Source organism: Bactrocera latifrons, unplaced genomic scaffold (genome assembly GCF_001853355.1).
Source record: "Bactrocera latifrons isolate USDA-ARS-PBARC rearing strain unplaced genomic scaffold, ASM185335v1 scaffold_30, whole genome shotgun sequence".
NCBI lineage: Eukaryota > Metazoa > Arthropoda > Insecta > Diptera > Tephritidae > Bactrocera > Bactrocera latifrons.
This window is the reverse complement of record NW_017536630.1, coordinates 522,390-542,633: the sequence shown is the minus strand read 5'-3', so window position 1 is coordinate 542,633 and position 20,244 is coordinate 522,390. Positions and strand designations below refer to the sequence as shown.

The 20,244-nt window shown below is 37.7% G+C and overlaps 1 protein-coding gene across 3 annotated transcripts in view; it reads right to left on the bottom strand.

Annotated features, from left to right (window-relative positions):
* Positions 1–20,244, bottom strand: part of LOC108970530 (disintegrin and metalloproteinase domain-containing protein 10) — a 314,044-nt gene that overhangs the window by 52,200 nt on the left and 241,600 nt on the right. For all 3 annotated transcript variants that reach the window (XM_018935972.1, XM_018935974.1, XM_018935973.1), the window contains exons 4-5: positions 12,505–12,701; positions 11,874–12,381 (exon numbers count right to left, since the gene is read on the bottom strand). In XM_018935972.1, the coding sequence (XP_018791517.1) occupies positions 11,874–12,381; positions 12,505–12,701 (705 nt within the window). The remainder of the gene's footprint in view (positions 1–11,873; positions 12,382–12,504; positions 12,702–20,244) is intronic.

The window sequence follows — 20,244 nt, the reverse complement described above, 5'->3', positions numbered from 1 at the left end:
ATTTGAGCTGCAGAACTAAATAGAGAAGTTACAATCTTCTATAAGAGTGTACAGYTGCTGGCGTATGCCGATGATATTGATATCATCAGTTTCAACACCCTCGCCGTTAGTTCTGCTTTCTCCAGATTGAACAAGGAAGCAAAACAAATGGGTCTGGCAGTGAACGAGGGCAAGACGAAATATCTCCTGTCATCAAACACACAGTCGTCGCACTCGTGCGACTAGGCCCTCACGTCACTGTTGACAGTCATAACTTTGAAGTCGTAAATAATTTCGTCTATCTTGGAACCAGTGTAAACACCACCAACAATGTCAGCCTGGAAATCCAACGCAGGATAACTCTTGCCAACACGGCAATTGAGAAGCAAAGTCCTCTCTCGACGAACAAAAACCAAACTCTATAAGTTACTCATTATTCCCGTCCTGCTATATGGTGCAGAGGCTTGGACGATGTCAACAACTGATGAGTCTACGTTGCGAGTTATCGAGAGAAAAGATCTGCGAAAGATTTGTGGTCATTTGCGCGTTTGCTACGGCGAATATCGCATTCGATGGAACGATGACGACATTGACATAGTTCAGCGAATTAAAAGACAGCGGCTACGTTCGCTAGGTCATATTGTCCGAATGGACGAAAACACTCCAGCTCTAAAGGTATTCGTCCCGCCGGGGGAAGGGAAGAAGAGGAAGACCTCCACTCCGTTGGAAGGACCAGGTGGAGAAGGACCTGGCTACGCTTGGAATATCCAATTGGCGCCACGTAGCGAAAAGAAGAACCGACTGGCGCGCTGTTGTGAACTCGGCTATAATCGCGTAAGCGGTGTCTACGCTAATTAAGAAGATGAAGATGAGGCTCATTTTTGACTCAATGGGTATGTAAACAAGAAAAACTGCGGTATTTGGGATCAAGAGTAACCAGAAGAGGGTTAAAAGCTCAAACACTTCGGTGAGTAGATAATTTCACGTTTTGGACCACTTAGATTGTATGATATCACATCGTTAAAATTTTTTTCTGCAAAGAAAGGTAAAGTCCAAAGTCTATGCGAGCAATCCCGTGTCGATTCAGGCCTTTGAGTAAAAAATTCAGCGAGTCATTCGTTAGTAATCAGTCGGAATGCTCAACTGAGTCATCGAAAATTGGACTCAAGAAAAAATCTCTTCAAAGAGATAATCTTCAAAAGATAAATGTCAAGTTTCTATGTTTTTTCTTTAAAAAAAAAGTAGGGAACATCGAAATAGAATMAATTTTATCATCTCAAAATCATTGAGTTCGAGAAGATTTTTCCTTATAGCATTTATTAGATTGAGAAAATATGTATGTTTTAACTAAGGCTAGAAATACATATAACTTTATATTGTTTATAAAATTTTTAAAATAAATTGAGGGGTTTAAGTTTAAAATAAAAGTCGAAGATGAAGGTTTGATTTGTAAAATGCCGAAATATTTGCMTTATAATTATAGTTGGTATCCTTCGTTTATTAGAATAGCCGTATTATCTATTGGATWTGTTTATAAACGTTTTCCCGAACAGGGAGATTTACAAAGCTKCGCTTAGTAGTCATACTTTTGGAGTACTAAAACTCTTTTGTAAAGTATGGTTGTAGTATTTGTATCGAAAATAATTTCATTGGATTCGTGTAGATAACTTTGGACTGTCTGACCAATAAYGATGGAAAAAGAGATAACCGCCTTTTCGTTATTTTTTAAGCGAGAAATAGCTTCTATGATCTGTTTATTTATTGGGTATAAGTTGCATCTAATCAATTTCATTTTACGGAATATCCAATATTCGACTATAACATTYAAAGCCCTTAAACGCTATTGAGCCCTTTTCGCTTGAGAAAAATAAAATTTTTACCGAATTTCGTTTTACTCCATTTTCGATTTGAGCCCCGGGTGAAAGACTCACTTTTSTACACTGGCTGCCGTTGTGCTTAATAGGATCCCTAAGGCGACGGCCCTCAGAGCGCTGCAGCCAACAACTTTTCCATAAAGCGCCACTGTTAAATGTTCATACCTATCTAAAAGGCTATGTGTGCGTCCAGCTTTTCTAATTATGCATTCATGTTGCACGTATGTACATATGTATGTACATTTCGATTTTTGAATTAAGAAAATTCCACTACAATTCAACAATTTCATTTTGGTTTAAACACGGGCCACAACAACTATTTGCATAAAGCACGCAGYCAAACATATAAAGTTATCTTGTGAGGTATTTTTGCACAAACATTTGGATATTTCGTAAATATTTAAGTACCTTGCAGGGAAAATACTTCTTCCGATATAGAAGAAAGGCGAACTAGTTCACAAAGTATTAGATTTTAACTAAGTTATGAAAAGTGTCTGCTGTCTAGTAGATAGTCGACTGCCTTTTCCATATAAGCACCAGAAAATAATTAATTTGTTAATTACCAAGAGCAGGTCACTCTACTTTCTACTAGGTATGTAGGTCTTATTAGTCGTGGTAATAACTCCTTCATTTCCCTACAGGGTKCGTAGACATGTTTATGGGTGTGTGGTTACTTCACTTTTCTCACATTTTCTAGGCGGATTGATAACAAACAGTCAACAAAACAAGCAAATAAATTTTGTATGTGTTTCCATTTGCGGATATTTCGTAATTTGCAATTTAATTACTTTTTTGTTCGGAATGTGGAGGCATACATATGTATGTATAAATCATATGCAGTTAGTTTAACAAAAGCATTGAAGCTCGGAAGCATGTAGAATTTGCCTGCGGGCATTTAGAAATGCCAACGAATTAGAGAATTTATTGTTATTCTTATTGTTATTGTTTGTAATAAATAAAACGTGGATAGTTTTTCATCAGTTGCGTTCTACAATTCGAGATTTAACAGCCTTTTTTTTTTTTTGGAAATAATCACCTTTTTCCTTCCGATATATTAGTTATTTAATTATTTAGTTAGTTAAGTCTATTCTTACAGACTAATGGAGAATTAGGATGCAAATTCGAATTCTAAAATAATGTACATAAATAGTTAACTTAAACTAAACAACAGAATTGAGGGTATTCATGAAGGATACCCCAGAGTGAGAAAAATCAAGAAGACCGTTCTCGGAAATCGCGTTAAACGGGAAGCACTTCTCCAGACTGCTGAATGTTAGTGAAGGAACAACATCAGGAGATGGTGAACCCGACTTCTCAATCTATGACGATGGGGCAGACGTTCCATTGCCCGATCATGAAGAAGTTCGAATAGCCATTACCCGTCGGAAGAACAACAAAATAACGGACCGATGGATTGCCGGCCGAGCTATTCAAATATGGCGGCGAAGAATTGTTAAGAAGCATGAATCAGCTTCTTTGTGGAAAGCATGGCAGACATTTGGAATTTAAGTGTTCTCTGCCCAATCCACAAAAATACCGTTGCAAAAGCCTCTTCAACATCGGATATAAGGTTCTATCGAGCGAGCTGTGTGAAATATTAAAGATTGGAAATCTTCAATCTACTCCTGGTGAAAATAATAAAGGGTACAATCTTCTAAAAGAGAGTACAACTGGTGGCGTACCTCGATGACATCGAAATCATTGGCATAAACAACCGCGCCGTTAATTCTGCTTTCTCATAGCTGGACAAAGAAGCGAAGTAAATAGTGCTGGTAGTAAACGAGGGAAAGTATTCATATTCGAAGTTGTGGATAATTTCGTATATCTCGGAAACACCMTTAACACCAACAACGCAGAATTGAGAGGTAAAGTCTTCTCTAGACGAACAAAGACATARCRTCTGATGAGTCGGCGTTAAGAATTTTCGASAGAAAGGTTTTGCGAAAAATATATGKTCATTTGCGYATTGGCRACGGCGATTATCGCAGTCGATGGAGCGATGAGCTGTACGASATATACGACTTGGAATCTTCAATGGAGATAACAARAAGTRCGACTGGCGCGCTGTTGTAAACTTGGCTATAACCTGCGTTTTAACAAATTTTAATAGGTTTTGAAAAAAGTTGATTCCCAAGCACCTATTTTTGAATATGTTCTTTTTTTCAAACGGTTCTGTTTTTTTGAACCAATCTACTATGTAAAAACAGAATTAGGTGTCACTCGAAATCATGCTGTTCACTGGAACGTCAAAATATTAGGTTGTCAAAAAAGTCTTGCGGTTTTTTTTTTATTGAATTTTCAATTGTTCATAAAATTTTTTTTTGATGACCCATGCCCAGCTCTTGAGCGATGCTATGGCTGCTACTGTGCCGGCCTCTTTCGACCAATTCAGCGCTTTTATCGCAATTTTCGACGAAAGACCTTCTGGAGCGTGGTGCATATGCGACCACCTCTACAGCAGAACGAAAACGTTGAAACCATCGTTGTGCGGTGGAAATGGAAACTGTATCGGGTCCATAAACTGCAGAAATTTTATTGGCGGCTTGAGATGCATTTTTGCCTTTGTCGTAGTAGTACTGTAAAATATGCCGTATTTTCTCTTTACTTTGCTCCATGTTTGCGACGCTATAACTCACGAACGACTTAAATGAAACGGCAATCAATCAAACACGTGTTAGAAACGAGCTTTCCAAAAAGGTATAGCATGACCCGATGCGACGAATAAAACTAGAACTATGCGCTCTCAGCGCCAACTAGCGAAGATACCGCAAGACTTTKTTGACAAACTAATATGTTGGAAGAACGATACTACTTTTCCTTTGCAGATTTTCARTAAAACGGTCCATGTGCAAACCTTCCATCTTTACTGAAACCCTTAATGACAAAGGATAGCAAGAGAAAAATAAGAATTGAAAGTGATATTTCGAATTCAAAATGATGCATAAAGAAGTGATATGTTATAAATTATTAGGAGGTCCAAAAAAGAACCTCACCTTCTCCATATAAGGTCATAGACTGAAATATGCTCCTGCAAAAAATATCAGACTTACATGCAACACACTGGRGGCCAAGTGATTAGCGAAGCGTTGCGAACAAAGTACCGAGTTCCCTTCAATACTGAAATTATGCAAATGAATCACTAAATGCGCGCACAAATCGCGAATGCAGGTGAGGCAACTGAGGCAACCAAACTGCATGTGGCAGCACWTACATGCAGCCAAACGAACACTCATCTATGGAGAGCCAATTATATATGCACACTAACWCTACTACAAGCTGGTAAGCGGTTGTTGCTGACTAACGCTGTCCTCAAGGGACATTGCCAGCAATTAAAGTATGCATAACTCACTGTTTGCGGGCAAAAGTCAATGACAAATTTCCATATAACGGGAAGCGATAATTCATGTGAGTGTGTGTATGTGCGGCAAGCGCGATATTGTGCAGTTATGTGTGCGATTACTTATGCAGAAATTATGAAAGGGCGGTGACTTCAATTTCAATGGGACGCAAAATGTGCTCTTTTAATGTGTCCCTATGTATGTATGTATGTATGTGTGAGTAGTGCACATGAACATGCATTTATTTGCGCATTATTTTCGTTTTAGCCTTTTTTGCTGCTTATTTGTGGGTATCTTATCGGTGCTTGTAATGTTGCAAGGACTTGTGACTGTTGSCCCGGGGTGGCAATCATTAAATGCAGCTTAGCGTAGTGAAGCGAAGTATTTATAGCACAGCGATATTAGGTTATTGCAAATATCCTTAGGCTTAACTTAAATATAGAATAATTACTGGATCCGTAGCTATATTTTCCGTTTTTATTCGCATGCAACATGTYACTACKRTRTATAATAGTTTTGTTTACCTAAGGCCACAGAGTCGCGTCTTAAAGGATGACTACTCCTCATGAAATACCTTCTGGTATCGCAAAGAACCAAAACTGRYCTAAACGTGGCTCWTTGGCTTACCAGACTAACMTAACCTTTGTTCACTTAATGAGGCGATAGATATAGGGTTATATATGTATGTATATATAAATGAAAGAGATGCCGAGACGAGTTGAAATTCGGATCACGACATCTTTCTAAGCGAAAATGTGAGGACGAGCTCGTAGGTGGGCGCAATCGGACCACTGCCATGCCCACAAAACACCATTAATGGAAAACTAWAAAAATAAAATGCCATATCTAAGCCATAAATTAAGATATASAGACAGATGTGATTTGACAAATGGGAAAAAATGTCCATGGCCCCCGCCGACTAAACGACTTTAGGTTCACTTGTGGAAATTAAATTCAGTGTAACGGAAACAACATCGAGGCATGGAATTTACGAATGAYTTAAGAACACTGAGTTGGATTTTGTCACATTCTCCTTGAACTACGTTTTTGAGCTGCAATGGGGTTTCAAATTGGCGTCTACCTCTGGACTAACCGCAGACCACTTGGATTGGAGCATTGTTCTATTGAAACGACCAATCYTCACAGTGAAATAATACTTCTGGATAAGTTTCTGCCTTCATCTTATGAGAAATTAAACATATTGGCATCTTTTCACGGTAGCTAAAAGCAGACCAGGCCATAAGATAGCCCCCATAGACGTTTCGCGAGTGGCGCTTTTGTCGCAGTTCCCGAATATCCCTCCAATACTTCTGACTTCTGGATGSCCCAGTACCAAATTGATTTTCTTCATCGCTAAAAAATATGGATTGTCATTTATCATCTCAGAACTTATGTTTTCAAATTTGAGGCGAACCGTTTTATGATACGGCGTAAGTTTTGGCGGAATCAGTCGCTTTTGGTATTTTAAAATCTTCATTCAAAATTTTTTGAATTTTTCTCATATAACATAAAGAGAAAGTTCACTTTTCACCTTGAGACGATGTCGACTTAGCATTTTACGTCAAAATCAGCAAGAGCAAACTGTATTATGTCATCTAAAAGCACTTTCACTGAATGCTTWGGAATACTGTCAGTACCTGTAAAGAGCAACATCTAATTTCCTATCAATAATAACACAATTTTAGCTTCCTTTCTTCCACGCGCTGAATGCATTACGCAGTTGCATAATGATATTAAAATGCACAACACACCTACATACCCACACATGCATACGTGGGAGTAAGAAAAAGGCTTTTAGCTCCGCTACATTAAAGAAACAAGGGGGAAAATGCTGTTAAGCGCCAGCAAGGACAAGCGCATTAAAATCGAGCCAAATGTTATACAAGTGACTGCTGCATGATCGTAGCCAACGCACAAGCGCATGCATAAGTACGCACACCCACACGTATTTTTATGAACAAATGCGCAGAGGGACGGACGGACCGCTAGTGGAGCCTTTACTCGCTTAAAGTGAGCAGCAAACAATTTCTTTATGTGGCAACACTCTGTTTACTATGCATTGTTATTGCCCGAGTGTCGCTGACAGCAACAAATAACGTACAAACGCAACACCACCAACAAACAAAGCGGCGTAAATAACAAATAGTGCGTCTTTCAACCCCKACATTAACCGCAACTAAATTCCGCATGAAATAGTAGGAGGGTTGCATGAGTAATAAAAATGCGTGGGCGCTGTGATAAGAACAATAAGATGAGGGGACATAAGAGATGAATAGTGGAGGGATATTATGTGTGGCATGGCGCGCTAAATGCATTTCGTTGTCCATTCATTGCCCAGTCTCTTCTTATTTTTCTGTATTTTTGGTTTGTGCGATATCAGTTCGTTGGGGCGTATACGTAATATTTATTTCTGCAGTTATGGACGGGTGTGAAACGTTTATTTGTACGAACTCGAGAATTTMTAATGAAGTTTCAGATTTAAACTTTTACTTGTTAGTAACACTGTTGCTTGCACACGCGCTCGCTTTCTGTTTGAGTTGAGGTGAAGTGAGTGGCAGCTAAACGCGCGAGCTAAGATGTCTGTCAAAGACAAAATATGACAGGTTCAAAGCGAGGGCGAAAAATGTATAACCTTCAGAAAAAGTGCACAAAAAAATTAATAAAAWTAAAAGARATATTTACATAAGGTGAAATTAAAAAATTTCTTAAATTAAATTAACAAAAATAACAAACAAAAAAATAATAACAAATTTAAAAAATTAGTCAAATGTAAAAATAATWAAATAAAATATATTAAAACAAACAACAATGATTTGGAAGAGAATAAACCAAAATCAAATACAAATAAAAATTGAAGAAAACTAATAAAAATAAAATTCTATAAAATGTATGAATTGTTAAATGAAATAAAATAACAAAAAGTGCCACCGAAAGTAAAATCGATATAAGGCAAATTTACAGTTATTAATAAATAAATAGTAATAATGTAAACCTAATTATCTAAATTAACAGAAATTTGAACACTCAAAGTTCTCTAAATCAACCGGATTTTTGCAAAAAAAGGGAAAGAATTGACTCGATTTTTCGTTCATGCTGTTATTTTCGACACGAAGGACCAGCCACAGCGACTATTTYATAGCGTTATTCAGCCGTTTGAAAGACGAAATCGGCGTATATGAAGAAAAAGAAAGTCATGTTTCTCCAAGAAAAAGCAGAAGTCAGTTAAAATGATGGCAAAAATGGAAGAATTGGTTTCGAAATGCTACCGCATCCCCTGTATTCTCTTCTAAATCTGCCCCCAGTGACTATTTTCTAGTCTCAGATCTCAAAAGACTGCTCTCTGAGAAGACAAAATGGTAATCAATGTATAACCCTTGAAGAAACCTATGTTGAATAAACAAAAAAACGAACTTTGCCAAAATTATTGTGCTTTACTATGGTAGGACTTTCAGTTCACCTGTGTTAGCTTACACATTTACTTAGGTGATTTATTTTTATTCGCCGTATAGTTCACCATGGAAGCCAGTTTTTCTTTTAGCTCATAAAATTTGGTCCAATCGAGAACAAAGTATACAGCCAATTTCCACCCAAACAACTAGAGAAAGAGGAACTTTATTGAGAGCGAGGAGCTCAATGAAACTCACATGTTTTATCGTTAGCTACAGGGATATTAGATCGCAGAACAATCTTTAGACCATATGTCCAGTAGTAAACCCCGCAAGAAGATAGCGCTTACAATTCTATGGATAGAAGTTCACGTAAAAATCTAGAGCTAAGGACATTTACCGACAATTCATTAATCCATCAATGCGGTCCGCTTATTTGGTATCCTTGAAAAGCGCGAWATGGAATACCTAAATGGCATTATTTTTGCAAAGTTCTATTGCAACACGTCATAGAGTCTCATTAATTAAATTTGGAACGAATGAATCGGACTGACTTTAAACTTACTATATATGGGTACTARGCTTACTTACAGTCCAATTTTGTACGCAATGTAAGATTGGTTAAAATTGGATTAATAGTTACCGAGATACAGAATTTACCTTTAAAGTTGACGGTGCCACGGGCTTAGTCCATTTTTGATACATAATTCTATGAAACCCTTATATATAGTACTATATRGAATGTGTTACTAAACAAGTTAAGTGAACCAAACTGTAATACTCTGTAGCAACATGTTGCAAGAACTTAAAACTTAGTACAGACTTGAACTGATTTAATCGTAATTAAGTAAATACTGTAAGTTTATATATTACAATTCTGTCAAATAAAGCCACATTTGAACAAAGGAGTAGTATGCATTCATACCTTCCTTGAGGAGTATAGTGTGAGCGTTTCTCTTTTGTGGCGCCACGCGAAGACTACGTAGTGCACGTGAAGCTTTGACGCCAATATGACTGTAAGTACGCACTCAGGAAATGTCTGCATTTCAACGCTGTTGCCGTTGTTGTTGTTGTTAATTTCTTTTTACGCTGACACCCTTTCTTGCAAATGTGTTGTTTAAACAACGCACAGGAAAATGAAAGGGTGCGAAAAGTGTGTACTTGGTAGAGAACTTTGAAGGGCCCAAATGACTGGCTAGCTACACGCACACACACACACACACACACACATTCACACCAACATTAATGTCGATTGGGGTTAAGTAAGTCACATATTAGCATAAACAAGTATTATATTTGCGCGCTAACGCTATAAACATTCGCGTGTGTTTGTACGCATTTCCTTACAAGCTCGTTGCTTTACCCTCGCTTGACATTTTAATGCGCGTGCACTTTTGTGCACTTTGGTGTGCAGCATTTATGCATAATAACAACGAAAAAGCAGCAAAGTAAGTGCAAATGTAATTATGCAAAAAGCGAAAATCGATAAAGCAGCACATAGCCGCGTTGGCGATAAAATAAGCGGCGACTGCCATTAAATCCATTGGGTAACAGCTATTAAAATGAGTGCCGGGATTGGTGCGACTATTAAGTCAAATTATGCGTGAGCAAGGTTACGAATGAACTCCTTGAAAAGAAACTTCTATTTCATATTTACGGTATAGTAAATTGTATAAAGGAAACAATTATTTCACCGCGAGTTCACTAGAGGAGTTATGTGGAAGTTTGAGCAGTTAATTGAATAATACCGATAAGCTTGTAATCGATATATTGAATAATGTCTACAAGGCTGTTATCGATAGTAGCGATTATTACAAATCTCACACTTTTTTCAATAGAATTTTCAAGTTTAGGAARTATTGAGTAAAGTTATATAAAGTCAAATATGCGTCTGCAAGAGGAGCATAYTTTTCGATTTTATGGTTATATTTTATGAATATTTTATGAACTATTTTTTAGATATTTGCTTTCAGAYGTTTACTCAATAATATCGACAAGTTTTAATCGATAGTAACGACAGTTCATAATTACACACCACTACCATTAGAAATTTGTCCCCACCCTGACACATACATGGCGTACTAGAATTAAATCCATATGMTTTTTAGTTAGCCAACTAATCTAACCTTCAAAAGATGCGTGTATAATYAACAAAAAATCCCCAAAATAATTTTGGATAAAGTAAACTGAAGTTGTTCGAGATAGAGGACAATCYAATGATAATCATAACATAMACGAATATTTGAGTATGAGATCTGTGCAAAGTGGGTTCTGCGCGAGCTTTCTATTGTCCATAAGCAACTACGAATTCATGATTCGAAACATTGCAATCGTAAAAAACCAGAATCGRAATGTGATATCCGATGAACTATGGCTCCACTATTTTACTCCGAAGTCCAATCGACAGTCCGAGTGGACTGCCCACGATGAACCCGTTCTAATGCGGGGAARACCCCAACAGTCGGCTGGCAAGGTTTTGGCATCTGTATTTTGAGATGTGCATGGGATAATTTTTATTGACTACCTAGAAAAATGAAGGACCATTAACAGCGACTACTTCATAGCGTTATTGAACCGTTTGAAGAAGACGAAGGTGATGTTCCGCCTAGAAAATGTATAAGTGAGTAAAAATGAAGTCAAAAATCCACGAATTGGGTTTCAAATTACTACCGCAACCATTATATTATCTACATTTGGCTCGAAGCGGCTATTTCCTACTCTCAGATCTTAACAGAATGCTCTTCGTCGAATGAAGAGATGACCGCCAAAAATAAGACATATTTTGAGGGCCCAATCGTATTGCAAAAACGGTATGGAAAAGTTGGAGGAGCGCTATAATCAATGTATCTTCCTTGGAGGAAACTATGTAGAATAAAAAAAACGAAATTTGTCAAAATCAACTGTATTATCTCAAAAATTTACTTAGGTGATTTATTTTTATTTCCGTTATAATTTACCATGATAGCCAGTTTTTATGTCACTGAAGTTGGTTCAGTCAGAAATAAAGTAGACCACCCAAAGAACTATATTTTCCTTGTTTCTTGTTTCCGAATCATAGCCAGTGCATGTAGTCACTTTGAAATGGCTTGGCGAGTGGCTCTCAATAGAGAAGCAAACTCTTCATGCGTCAGCAGGTTTAGTTCCGCAGCAATCGAAGTAGTGCTTCTGTAGCGTTCACACTTCCTCCTTCTTCTCACTCATATAAATAAATTATAKTGCATTACCTACGAGTTGCTTACGGTTTATAATAACAACAACAATATAAGTGAAAGCAAATAAATAAAACCGCTCCTTACCTTCACGCACGTCCTTGTAAGCATCGTCGACATGCGACTCCTTGTAAATAATAGAATGGAAGCCAGTATTCMGATTGTCATCAGTTTGTCCGTTTTTATGATTTCCGCCGGACGTTGGMGACGCTTTCAGTGTTCTCTCAGACGTTGTCGTCATACTCGCCGTCGTTGTGGTGATTGTTGTTTCTGGCGCTGGCGATGTTGTTGTAGTTGTTGTGCTCGTCGTCGGCGACGTTGATGTTGTTGTTGMTGCAAAATATTGTTCTGCGACGCGTCGCTGTGCCAATGGCATTTGTGCGCCATCCGCAGCTGYTGTTGTTGMATTTGTTGTTGTTGGAAAATATCGTTTGGCATGTTCGACATAATAGGCATCACGTTCTGTTATTATTTTACCCTCGAATACCCCGTCCAGTACGGAACCAAATACATAACTATTACGATCCCCTATCACTTCGCCCTCGTAGATGTGATCGGTGGACACATCCAGGGGGAGATTGTTGCTATCATAAAACTGGGARGAAAAGAGCCAGGTATTAATTTTTTAGAATTTCAAGTAGATTTTCTTTCGATTTCTTTAAGCGGGTATCAAAGTAAAACAATAAAAAAAAAATATTATTTCGAAATTCATACTCACCTCTAACTTATCACTAAATGTATTTAAATCACGCTTTAGCCTAAGATGGAAGTGTCTTCCGTGTGCTGAAAATTTTAAATCTACATGATGATCTTTGGTCACGGATCGTCTCGCTCTATTGTGACTAGCTCGGATGTGTTTATGATCATAGTTGAGTACTTCATAGTGCGATATGTATTCGTTGAGYCGACGATGATCTGAAAATAGATGAAAATATATTAATCAAATGTTAGTACTTTGATATAATTCTGAGAAGAATACAGTAATATATTTCATTTTTATTAATATTTTTTTACTTTGACTCGGCAAGAAGTAGAAAACAAATTTTGTACGGCATGCGGATGGTGRTAGTTGAAAAACTTCGGAGTAATAATAAAACAATTTTCACCGGARGAATGATAATCTTTATATATAATAAATATAAATCTTTATTCTCGACTTCAAAAAGAGCTCTTGAGCCAATACAAAATAGCCAATCTTAATTCAGTTTTCCATACAACTCGGCAGAGATTGCCTTCAGTGTCTTCAGTGTATAAAAAATCACGGAGAGCCAACATCTGGCGAATACACAAAGACCCTCGTTTCATGTTTGCCCAAAAAGGTCAGTCACAATCATCCCAGAATGTAAAGCGCATTATTGTAGTGAAAAATCCATTAATCAACATATTGCTTCAAGTAGAAGCCTTAACACGCCCAAGAGGTATTTCTTATTGACCTTGYGAAATAAACTCACAGTGAACCATACTACTGAAATCAAGGAACACAATGAGCATTGTCTTGACTTTTGGCCGGCCTTAAAGTTTGGAGGGTTATAAACCCATTCATTACCAGTAATGATGGGATTTATGAATGTGGGGCGCTCAGCTACATTATCGGGCATCTATTTTGTGCGTTCTTTTCGACGTGTTTTTTGCAAAAAAATCAAGTCTATTGGTACGAGTCTAGTAATTACATACTTCATACCAAAACCATTAAGCAAACTGTGTTAAGTCAATTCAGAAGGGTTGTTGATCCTCTGATATCTCTTTTATTATATTTCAACATAATTATATTTAAACACTGTTTTCTAACTTTTCGATGTTATCATCATAATCGCATAAGGACCTCCACATGACAGCATAAGGACCTCCACTGACAGCCATCCAACTAACTGCGTTCCTGATAAAGTAGGCTCCCCAAAACACTTTTCCAACATTTTCAACGATTTCGAAGCCGTGGTTCCATTGAAAATAGAAAATTTCAAGYAAACTCTTTTTTTGTCATGATAAATATCGACAAAACCTTTGCGGCCGTAGCCAAACAGTAAACATAAATTATTTTAATGGCCTATGCCTCTCTCTAAATATACACACACAACACCTGAAAACGATACCACACTAAACAAGTTAACACCACAAACCATGACACCCCACACCATCCGCTAATAAAATATGGTCCCCACAGTACATTCACCACATTCGTTTAGACTGTGATTCCGCCTGCTACCAAAGCAATTGATATTTAAATGATGTCAGCTGATCACTTCTTACTCAGTCATGTGCCAACGTTTATATTCAGAGACTGTGTGTCTATATTCACATCCAATAATTTCTTTTATCACATCTAAGTACTTAACTCACAAACTATATTTCTTTATTTCAAATCATAGGAGCTCCTCATCCAAAAAATTAATAAACATGAACTCACTACGTATTTGGGCAATTATGTATATCTGATCCTTGAATTAAATATCAAATATCAAACCCACTGCATGAAATCCCAACAGGTTTAATATTCCACAACTAAAAAAATAAGCTCACCATACCAAACGTCACTTGAACTGYTCTTAATTTCGTATAATCTTAAATTCACTTAAGGGGTCAGTAGGRTAGTCTGGCCCGCTTTTTTGACATTTTTTTTTTTACATAGAAATATTTATTCCACAATAGAACCTTTTTTCACAGATCATGAGGTACATATATCGTGGAGTGTATAAACAAATTTTTTTGGAATTTTTTTATGACATCTGTCGGAGAAATGGCTGGGTGAATGAGATGCGTTTTTTCACTGACGCACACGATTTCTCATGTTTGGATGATCTGAAACACAAAAATCCAATTYATTCTTAAAAAGTGCGTGAATGCTTATCGTCCCTACTAGACTCATGAAAAAATTTGATAAATGAAAAAGTAATTAAAGTTTTTTTTTTTAACTTTGCCCCATGTTTTTTTTTTTTTTTACATAAATTTTGTGATGACATTGTCAATAAGTTATGAATATAGTATGGACGATAGCCAAGCGTTTTGTGAACATTAAATAAAAATCCAGCAAATCGGTTGACTAGTTCGACCGGAATCATGTTCGCCGGTTTAAAAAAGTRAGTTTTGAGAAAAACGCGTTTAAAGTTTGAGGTGTACGAAATTTAAAAAAATCTTAAACTGACCCCTTAATCGAGTTTCTGGTCGGTTTATACTATATACCCTTTATTTACAAAATCTAACCCACCACAACAAAACTTAGTACATATTAATTCACCATATCTGAACTCACTATAATTATAGTCACCAAATCTGAACTTAATTTCTTAAAAATTAAATAAAATTTCCCTTAATAAACTCTCCAGTTGTGATACGATTCAGAAGAACGTTAGAGTTTTATTTAGTATTATTTATATATTTTATGCATTATTGTTGTATATTTGTTTAGCAGAAATAAAGATAGCTTTTTGAATAGCTTATTTTTGACAGATCACCCGTGAGTCGTGTCAAGCTGTCATGTTACTTTTGTTCAGTATTATTTGTCATTTGTTCGCGCGCTCGTTCAACTTATGATCAACACAATCGGCTTTCACTATTAGATAATATTCGACTGAACGTCCAACATGCAGTGAAGAAAATATAGAAACCGTAGCTGATAGTATACACGAAGACCGTGAAGAGTCGATTCGGCGCCCTTTATTGCAACTCGGACTGACGTATGGAACGATTGGCACTTTTTACGTCGAGATTTTTAATTGAAAGCGTACAAAATAAAGCCTGCGCAAAAACTGATCGGGATCTTTCCAAGCAACATAGCTACGCTCAATGGGTTCTTGAAAAGTTCCAAGATCTAATATTCTCGAGCTAAATTTTGTTCAGCGATGAGGCCCATATCTTGCTCGATGAGTATGTAAACAAGTAAAAATTACAACGAAAAGCAACCCGAAGTGATTTAAGAGTTGTCATTTCATCGGGAAAAAACAATGCCTTGGCATGGTTTGTGGGCCGCTAGAATCAGTGTTAATTATTTCTTCAAATATAAACATTAAATGTTCCTCAATAAATATGAAGTTTATGTATTTTTTCTTTAAAAAAGTAGGTACCTAKAAACAGATCACCTTTCATTATCACGTAACTTTCGTTTGYTTMAAAATKTATGTGTTATTGCATTGTGAGTTTGAGAATTACATAACTACTTTTTAAGAGGTGCTTCGATGATTGCGATAAAAGCCAAAAAAAGACAAGTAAAAGATATAGCACAAAGTATTGATGAATGAGCAAACAGAAAATAAAAATTACGAAGAAAAAAATGACGAAAAAAGTCTGAAAATATTAYGAAATAAGCGATTTAGAGTGTAAGACAAACCAATTTGCCGCTAAAATCAGAAAGAGAGGRAATAGATGACGTTTCAGAAGTCTGAGTGCCGAAGTATAATATATTTAGCCGAGGATACACACAGACATATTTACTTAGGAAACCGCAACGCAGATTGGGTTAATGGGAAATAAGTGAATCTTGTGACTGCAAGACACGTACTGYATTGGTCGGTATTTACTTGCACTTATCGACACATRCATATGCACATATACATATGTATGTACTTATATAGATTTTCACATAYCCACACTCATCTTGAGACAACCTGCTGATCGCTCAAGCATTTTGCCAACTCTTACATCGAGTTAGTTACTTAGTTGTTGCTAAGTTGCCACATGCCACATGTTGCCACCGCAATACAATTTTGCCGCCCCAACCATACATTTAAGCGCACAAACAAACGCATGCTCGAGCGCGCCAAAGYGCCTAATCCAAAGTGCCTGGCTGTGGTTCAACAAGATTGCTGTTGTTGTACACATTTTTACCGTTGTTGTTGTTGTTGTAGACAATTGCAGGCGTTTCACTTATGCCCAAAGTTGTTGGCAGCTTCATATATGCTGCTACCAGCACCACCACCACATACCGAACCTTCCGAGCGCCGCAGATGCCACTGCTGTGTTGGTCGTGCAACACATAGTATTTGATTTTGTTGCATTACCACATTTGTTGTTGCCAAAGCTGCCCATTTGTCCATTAGCTGCCTGCAACATTTGTCGATTGCACATTATTGTTTCGCTTACGCCAGTGTGGCTGTGTGTGTGTGTGTGTATGTGGGTTTGTGCCGCAGCTGATTGCCACACTTTTGGGGCGCCACTTAACAAGTTTTTGTTGCTGCTGTGATTGGTGTTGTTGTTGTTGCGCTTGGTTGCCCACTTGCTTGGTGGGCAATTTTCCGAGCGACTGGCGCAGTTGCAATCAGTTTTGCTGCAGTTGATTTCAATTTTGGCAGTGCTTGACTTTATTCCCGGCACCGCTGTTGTTGCTGCTGTGTCTTATTGCTTTCGCTGCCACCGCTGCTAACGTCAATAAATATGTTATTGCCGCTGATCTGGGGCACTTGTTTGCGGTTGGAGCCAGCGTACAGGTTCTCATACGCCATCGCCTCTCCCACTGCCACAATTTATGCGCGATGCCACACCTTCTTGCCTCCTCTGCTTGCMGCATGATTTTCACGCTTTCTCATCTACTCTCCATCTACACTCGGGCTTCTAATTGAGTTTGACCACATTTGGCGCTTAAAAACCGCTTTTCGCCTCACTTATAAGTAAGTGCTCACTTTGTGGCAAGAATGGCAGTAACAACAACAAGRAAGAGCTTAAAGCACATGCTGTAAAAACAACAAAGATAGGCATCTGCATAAGCGTAGCTTTGCTCCMGACCACTTACAGCATTGGCTCTATTTTTTTGATCTTACTTGTTGTTGTTCTTCCATCTGTCCTTTTATGGGGTCAGCTACTTTTTCTAGGGGAAAACCATTTTCTGGAGCGCAAATAACAACAGCGGTGGAAAACTTTTATAATTTAMATATTTAATGAGTTTTGTTGCTATTGGTAATTATCATTTGCGAAAGCAAAAGCGATCAGCTGCGCTCATGTCACGATAGGAATTTGAAAATTCTAAGAAAGTGAAAGAAATTACCGTATTAACTCAGAAAACGACAGTTATTGCTTGTATTAGAAAAGTTTCAGTTTAACATAGCACGCACCTGAGTCAAAAATTCTAAAGAGCAATTCAAAAATGTTAAACTTCTCTTTTTTTCGTTTTTAAAAACGCCTTACTCGATATTATTAGAATAGAGAAGAGAAGCATTAAAAAGGGATATTGAAAAGTCTTAATCAAMACAACGTCAATAATGACAGAAATATAGAAGTGTCGAGCCATCGTCCAACGGAACGATGTAGTCGCTAATGAAATGATTAAAGAAAGCAAGCGATGAAAGAGAAAGCGARTTTTATTTATGAGTATTGTCCAAATTATATGAATACGGAGGGCATCACAGAGAGGAATATATTACAAAATTTATATCCAAACCTATTCAGCGTGCTGAAAGTTTCAAGATCTGTAAGAATGAGACATTATTATTATCAACAGATTGCACTTCCAGATTACAACCCAAAGAAGATTTTAGATAAGTTACCATCAATGAATATTCCAATTGAGTAATACTCAAGAAATGGTTTYTGGTTATAGCTTGTTTCAGAATATKCTRGTAGTGAACTAYTATGAACAAGGTAGACATATGTAGCTCAATGCGCRTTGTTGCATCCCAAATTATCTTCAGTAATGGATCTCTCTTTCCATCCAATGTGAGGTATAAGAAAACTGTTTTCGACCTATTCTACTATTTCATAACTGTAGACTTGAAAGTACTTTTAAAATATCAGTCTGATGTAAGCCACCGTCTCTAYTGTCAAAGGACTGGGTCCATTTTCACAATCTTCTCTTTGGACAAATTATTTCGCTTGAGAAAAAGCAGAAACAAGCATTCATTGCTTGGTGCCTTATCAGATGGAGCTTTTGGTGAGCCACTATCGTTGTGTATGACCAAGCGTTGTCTTCATGGTACACCATTCGTTTATTATTTTATTGACCAGAACTGGCCGCTTCTGGGTACAAGTCCGTAATAACAGGTTGRCCGTTGATTCCCCGCCAAATCTACAAAATTTCTTGATCGTCAATCCTGACTTGGCTACCGTTTCGCCATTTTATCGCAATTCCATTACAATCATTTGCGCTTGACGTTGCCGTATATTGAACACAACTTTTGGCCATATAAGCGATATTTATGTTGTTTACAGTAACTTAAAATATTCATCTTGKCCAAAAAATAAAACTAAACAGCGATTGATTGATCGATGAATTGATCGAGAGAAATACGATAACGTTAATTCGAAATACGTCTGTAACATCGTAACAGGTGACGAATAGTGGATTTATACGTCTGAACCCAAAAGTGAACAGCTGTCGAATGTATGTGTGTTTCAAGGTGCCGATTACAACAAAAAGTTGATGGCGCACGAAGCCCCACCAAGCAAATTTTTGCCGGTTTTTTAGAAAAAACTTAACACGTCGCAACCCTACCAAYAGAAACCCCCGAGACCAGTAAATTCTGAGTAGTATAGAGTAATTTTTTTCAGGTGGTGTTTAAAGAAATTGGGAAAACCAATCGCCGAAGCTGGATAACTCTTCACCATAACAACGCTAGCTCTCTAACAATTACTGAAAAAATTGCAGTTTTGAACGAAGCATTTATTTGAAGAATCATTCTCCGTTCGCAAAAAATATACTCAAAGGTTAATGTTTTTCGACACCTGCAGGGGCGGTTGAATTTTGGGAGTATGAAGAGGGGTAATGCTCGAAAAGTTGCGGCGACTAGCAGAAGGTTTTAAGACCGGAGCGTACTTAAATTATGGAGGGAACACTTCTCCAGCCTGCTGACTGGCAGTGAAAGTATAACGCCAGGAGAAGGCGAACCCAATTCGCTAATAGATGACGATGGGGATTCTGTTGTCCGACCATAAAAAACTTCCAATGGCAATTACCTGTCGGAAGAACAACAAAATAACGGGCCGATGGATTGCCGGCCTAGCTATTCAAACAACGCGGTGAAGAACTGATAAGGAGCATGCATCAGCTTCTTTGTAAAATATGGCCAACGATTGGAATTTAAGTGTGCTTTGCTCAATCCACAAAACGAGAGACAACACAATCTGCGCCAACTGCCGTGAGATAAGCCTCCTCAACATTGCATATAAGGTTCTATCGAGCRTACTGTGTGAAAGATTAAAGCCCACCGTCAATAAACTGATTGCTCCTTATCAGTGTGGCTTTAGACCTGGCAAATCAACAAGCGACCAGATATTCACCATGCGCCAAATCTTGGAAAAGACCCATGAAAGTAGAACCGACACACACGATTTCAAAGCTGCTTTCGACAGCACGAAAAGGATGTCTGAATTTGGTATTCCCGCAAAACTAATACGGCTGTGTAAACTGACGTKGAGCAACACCAAAAGCTCCATCAGGATCAGGAAGGACCTCTCCGAACCGTTCCATACCAAACGAGGTTTCAAACAAGGCGACTCCCTGTCGTGCGACTTCTTCAATCTGCTGCTGGAGAAAATA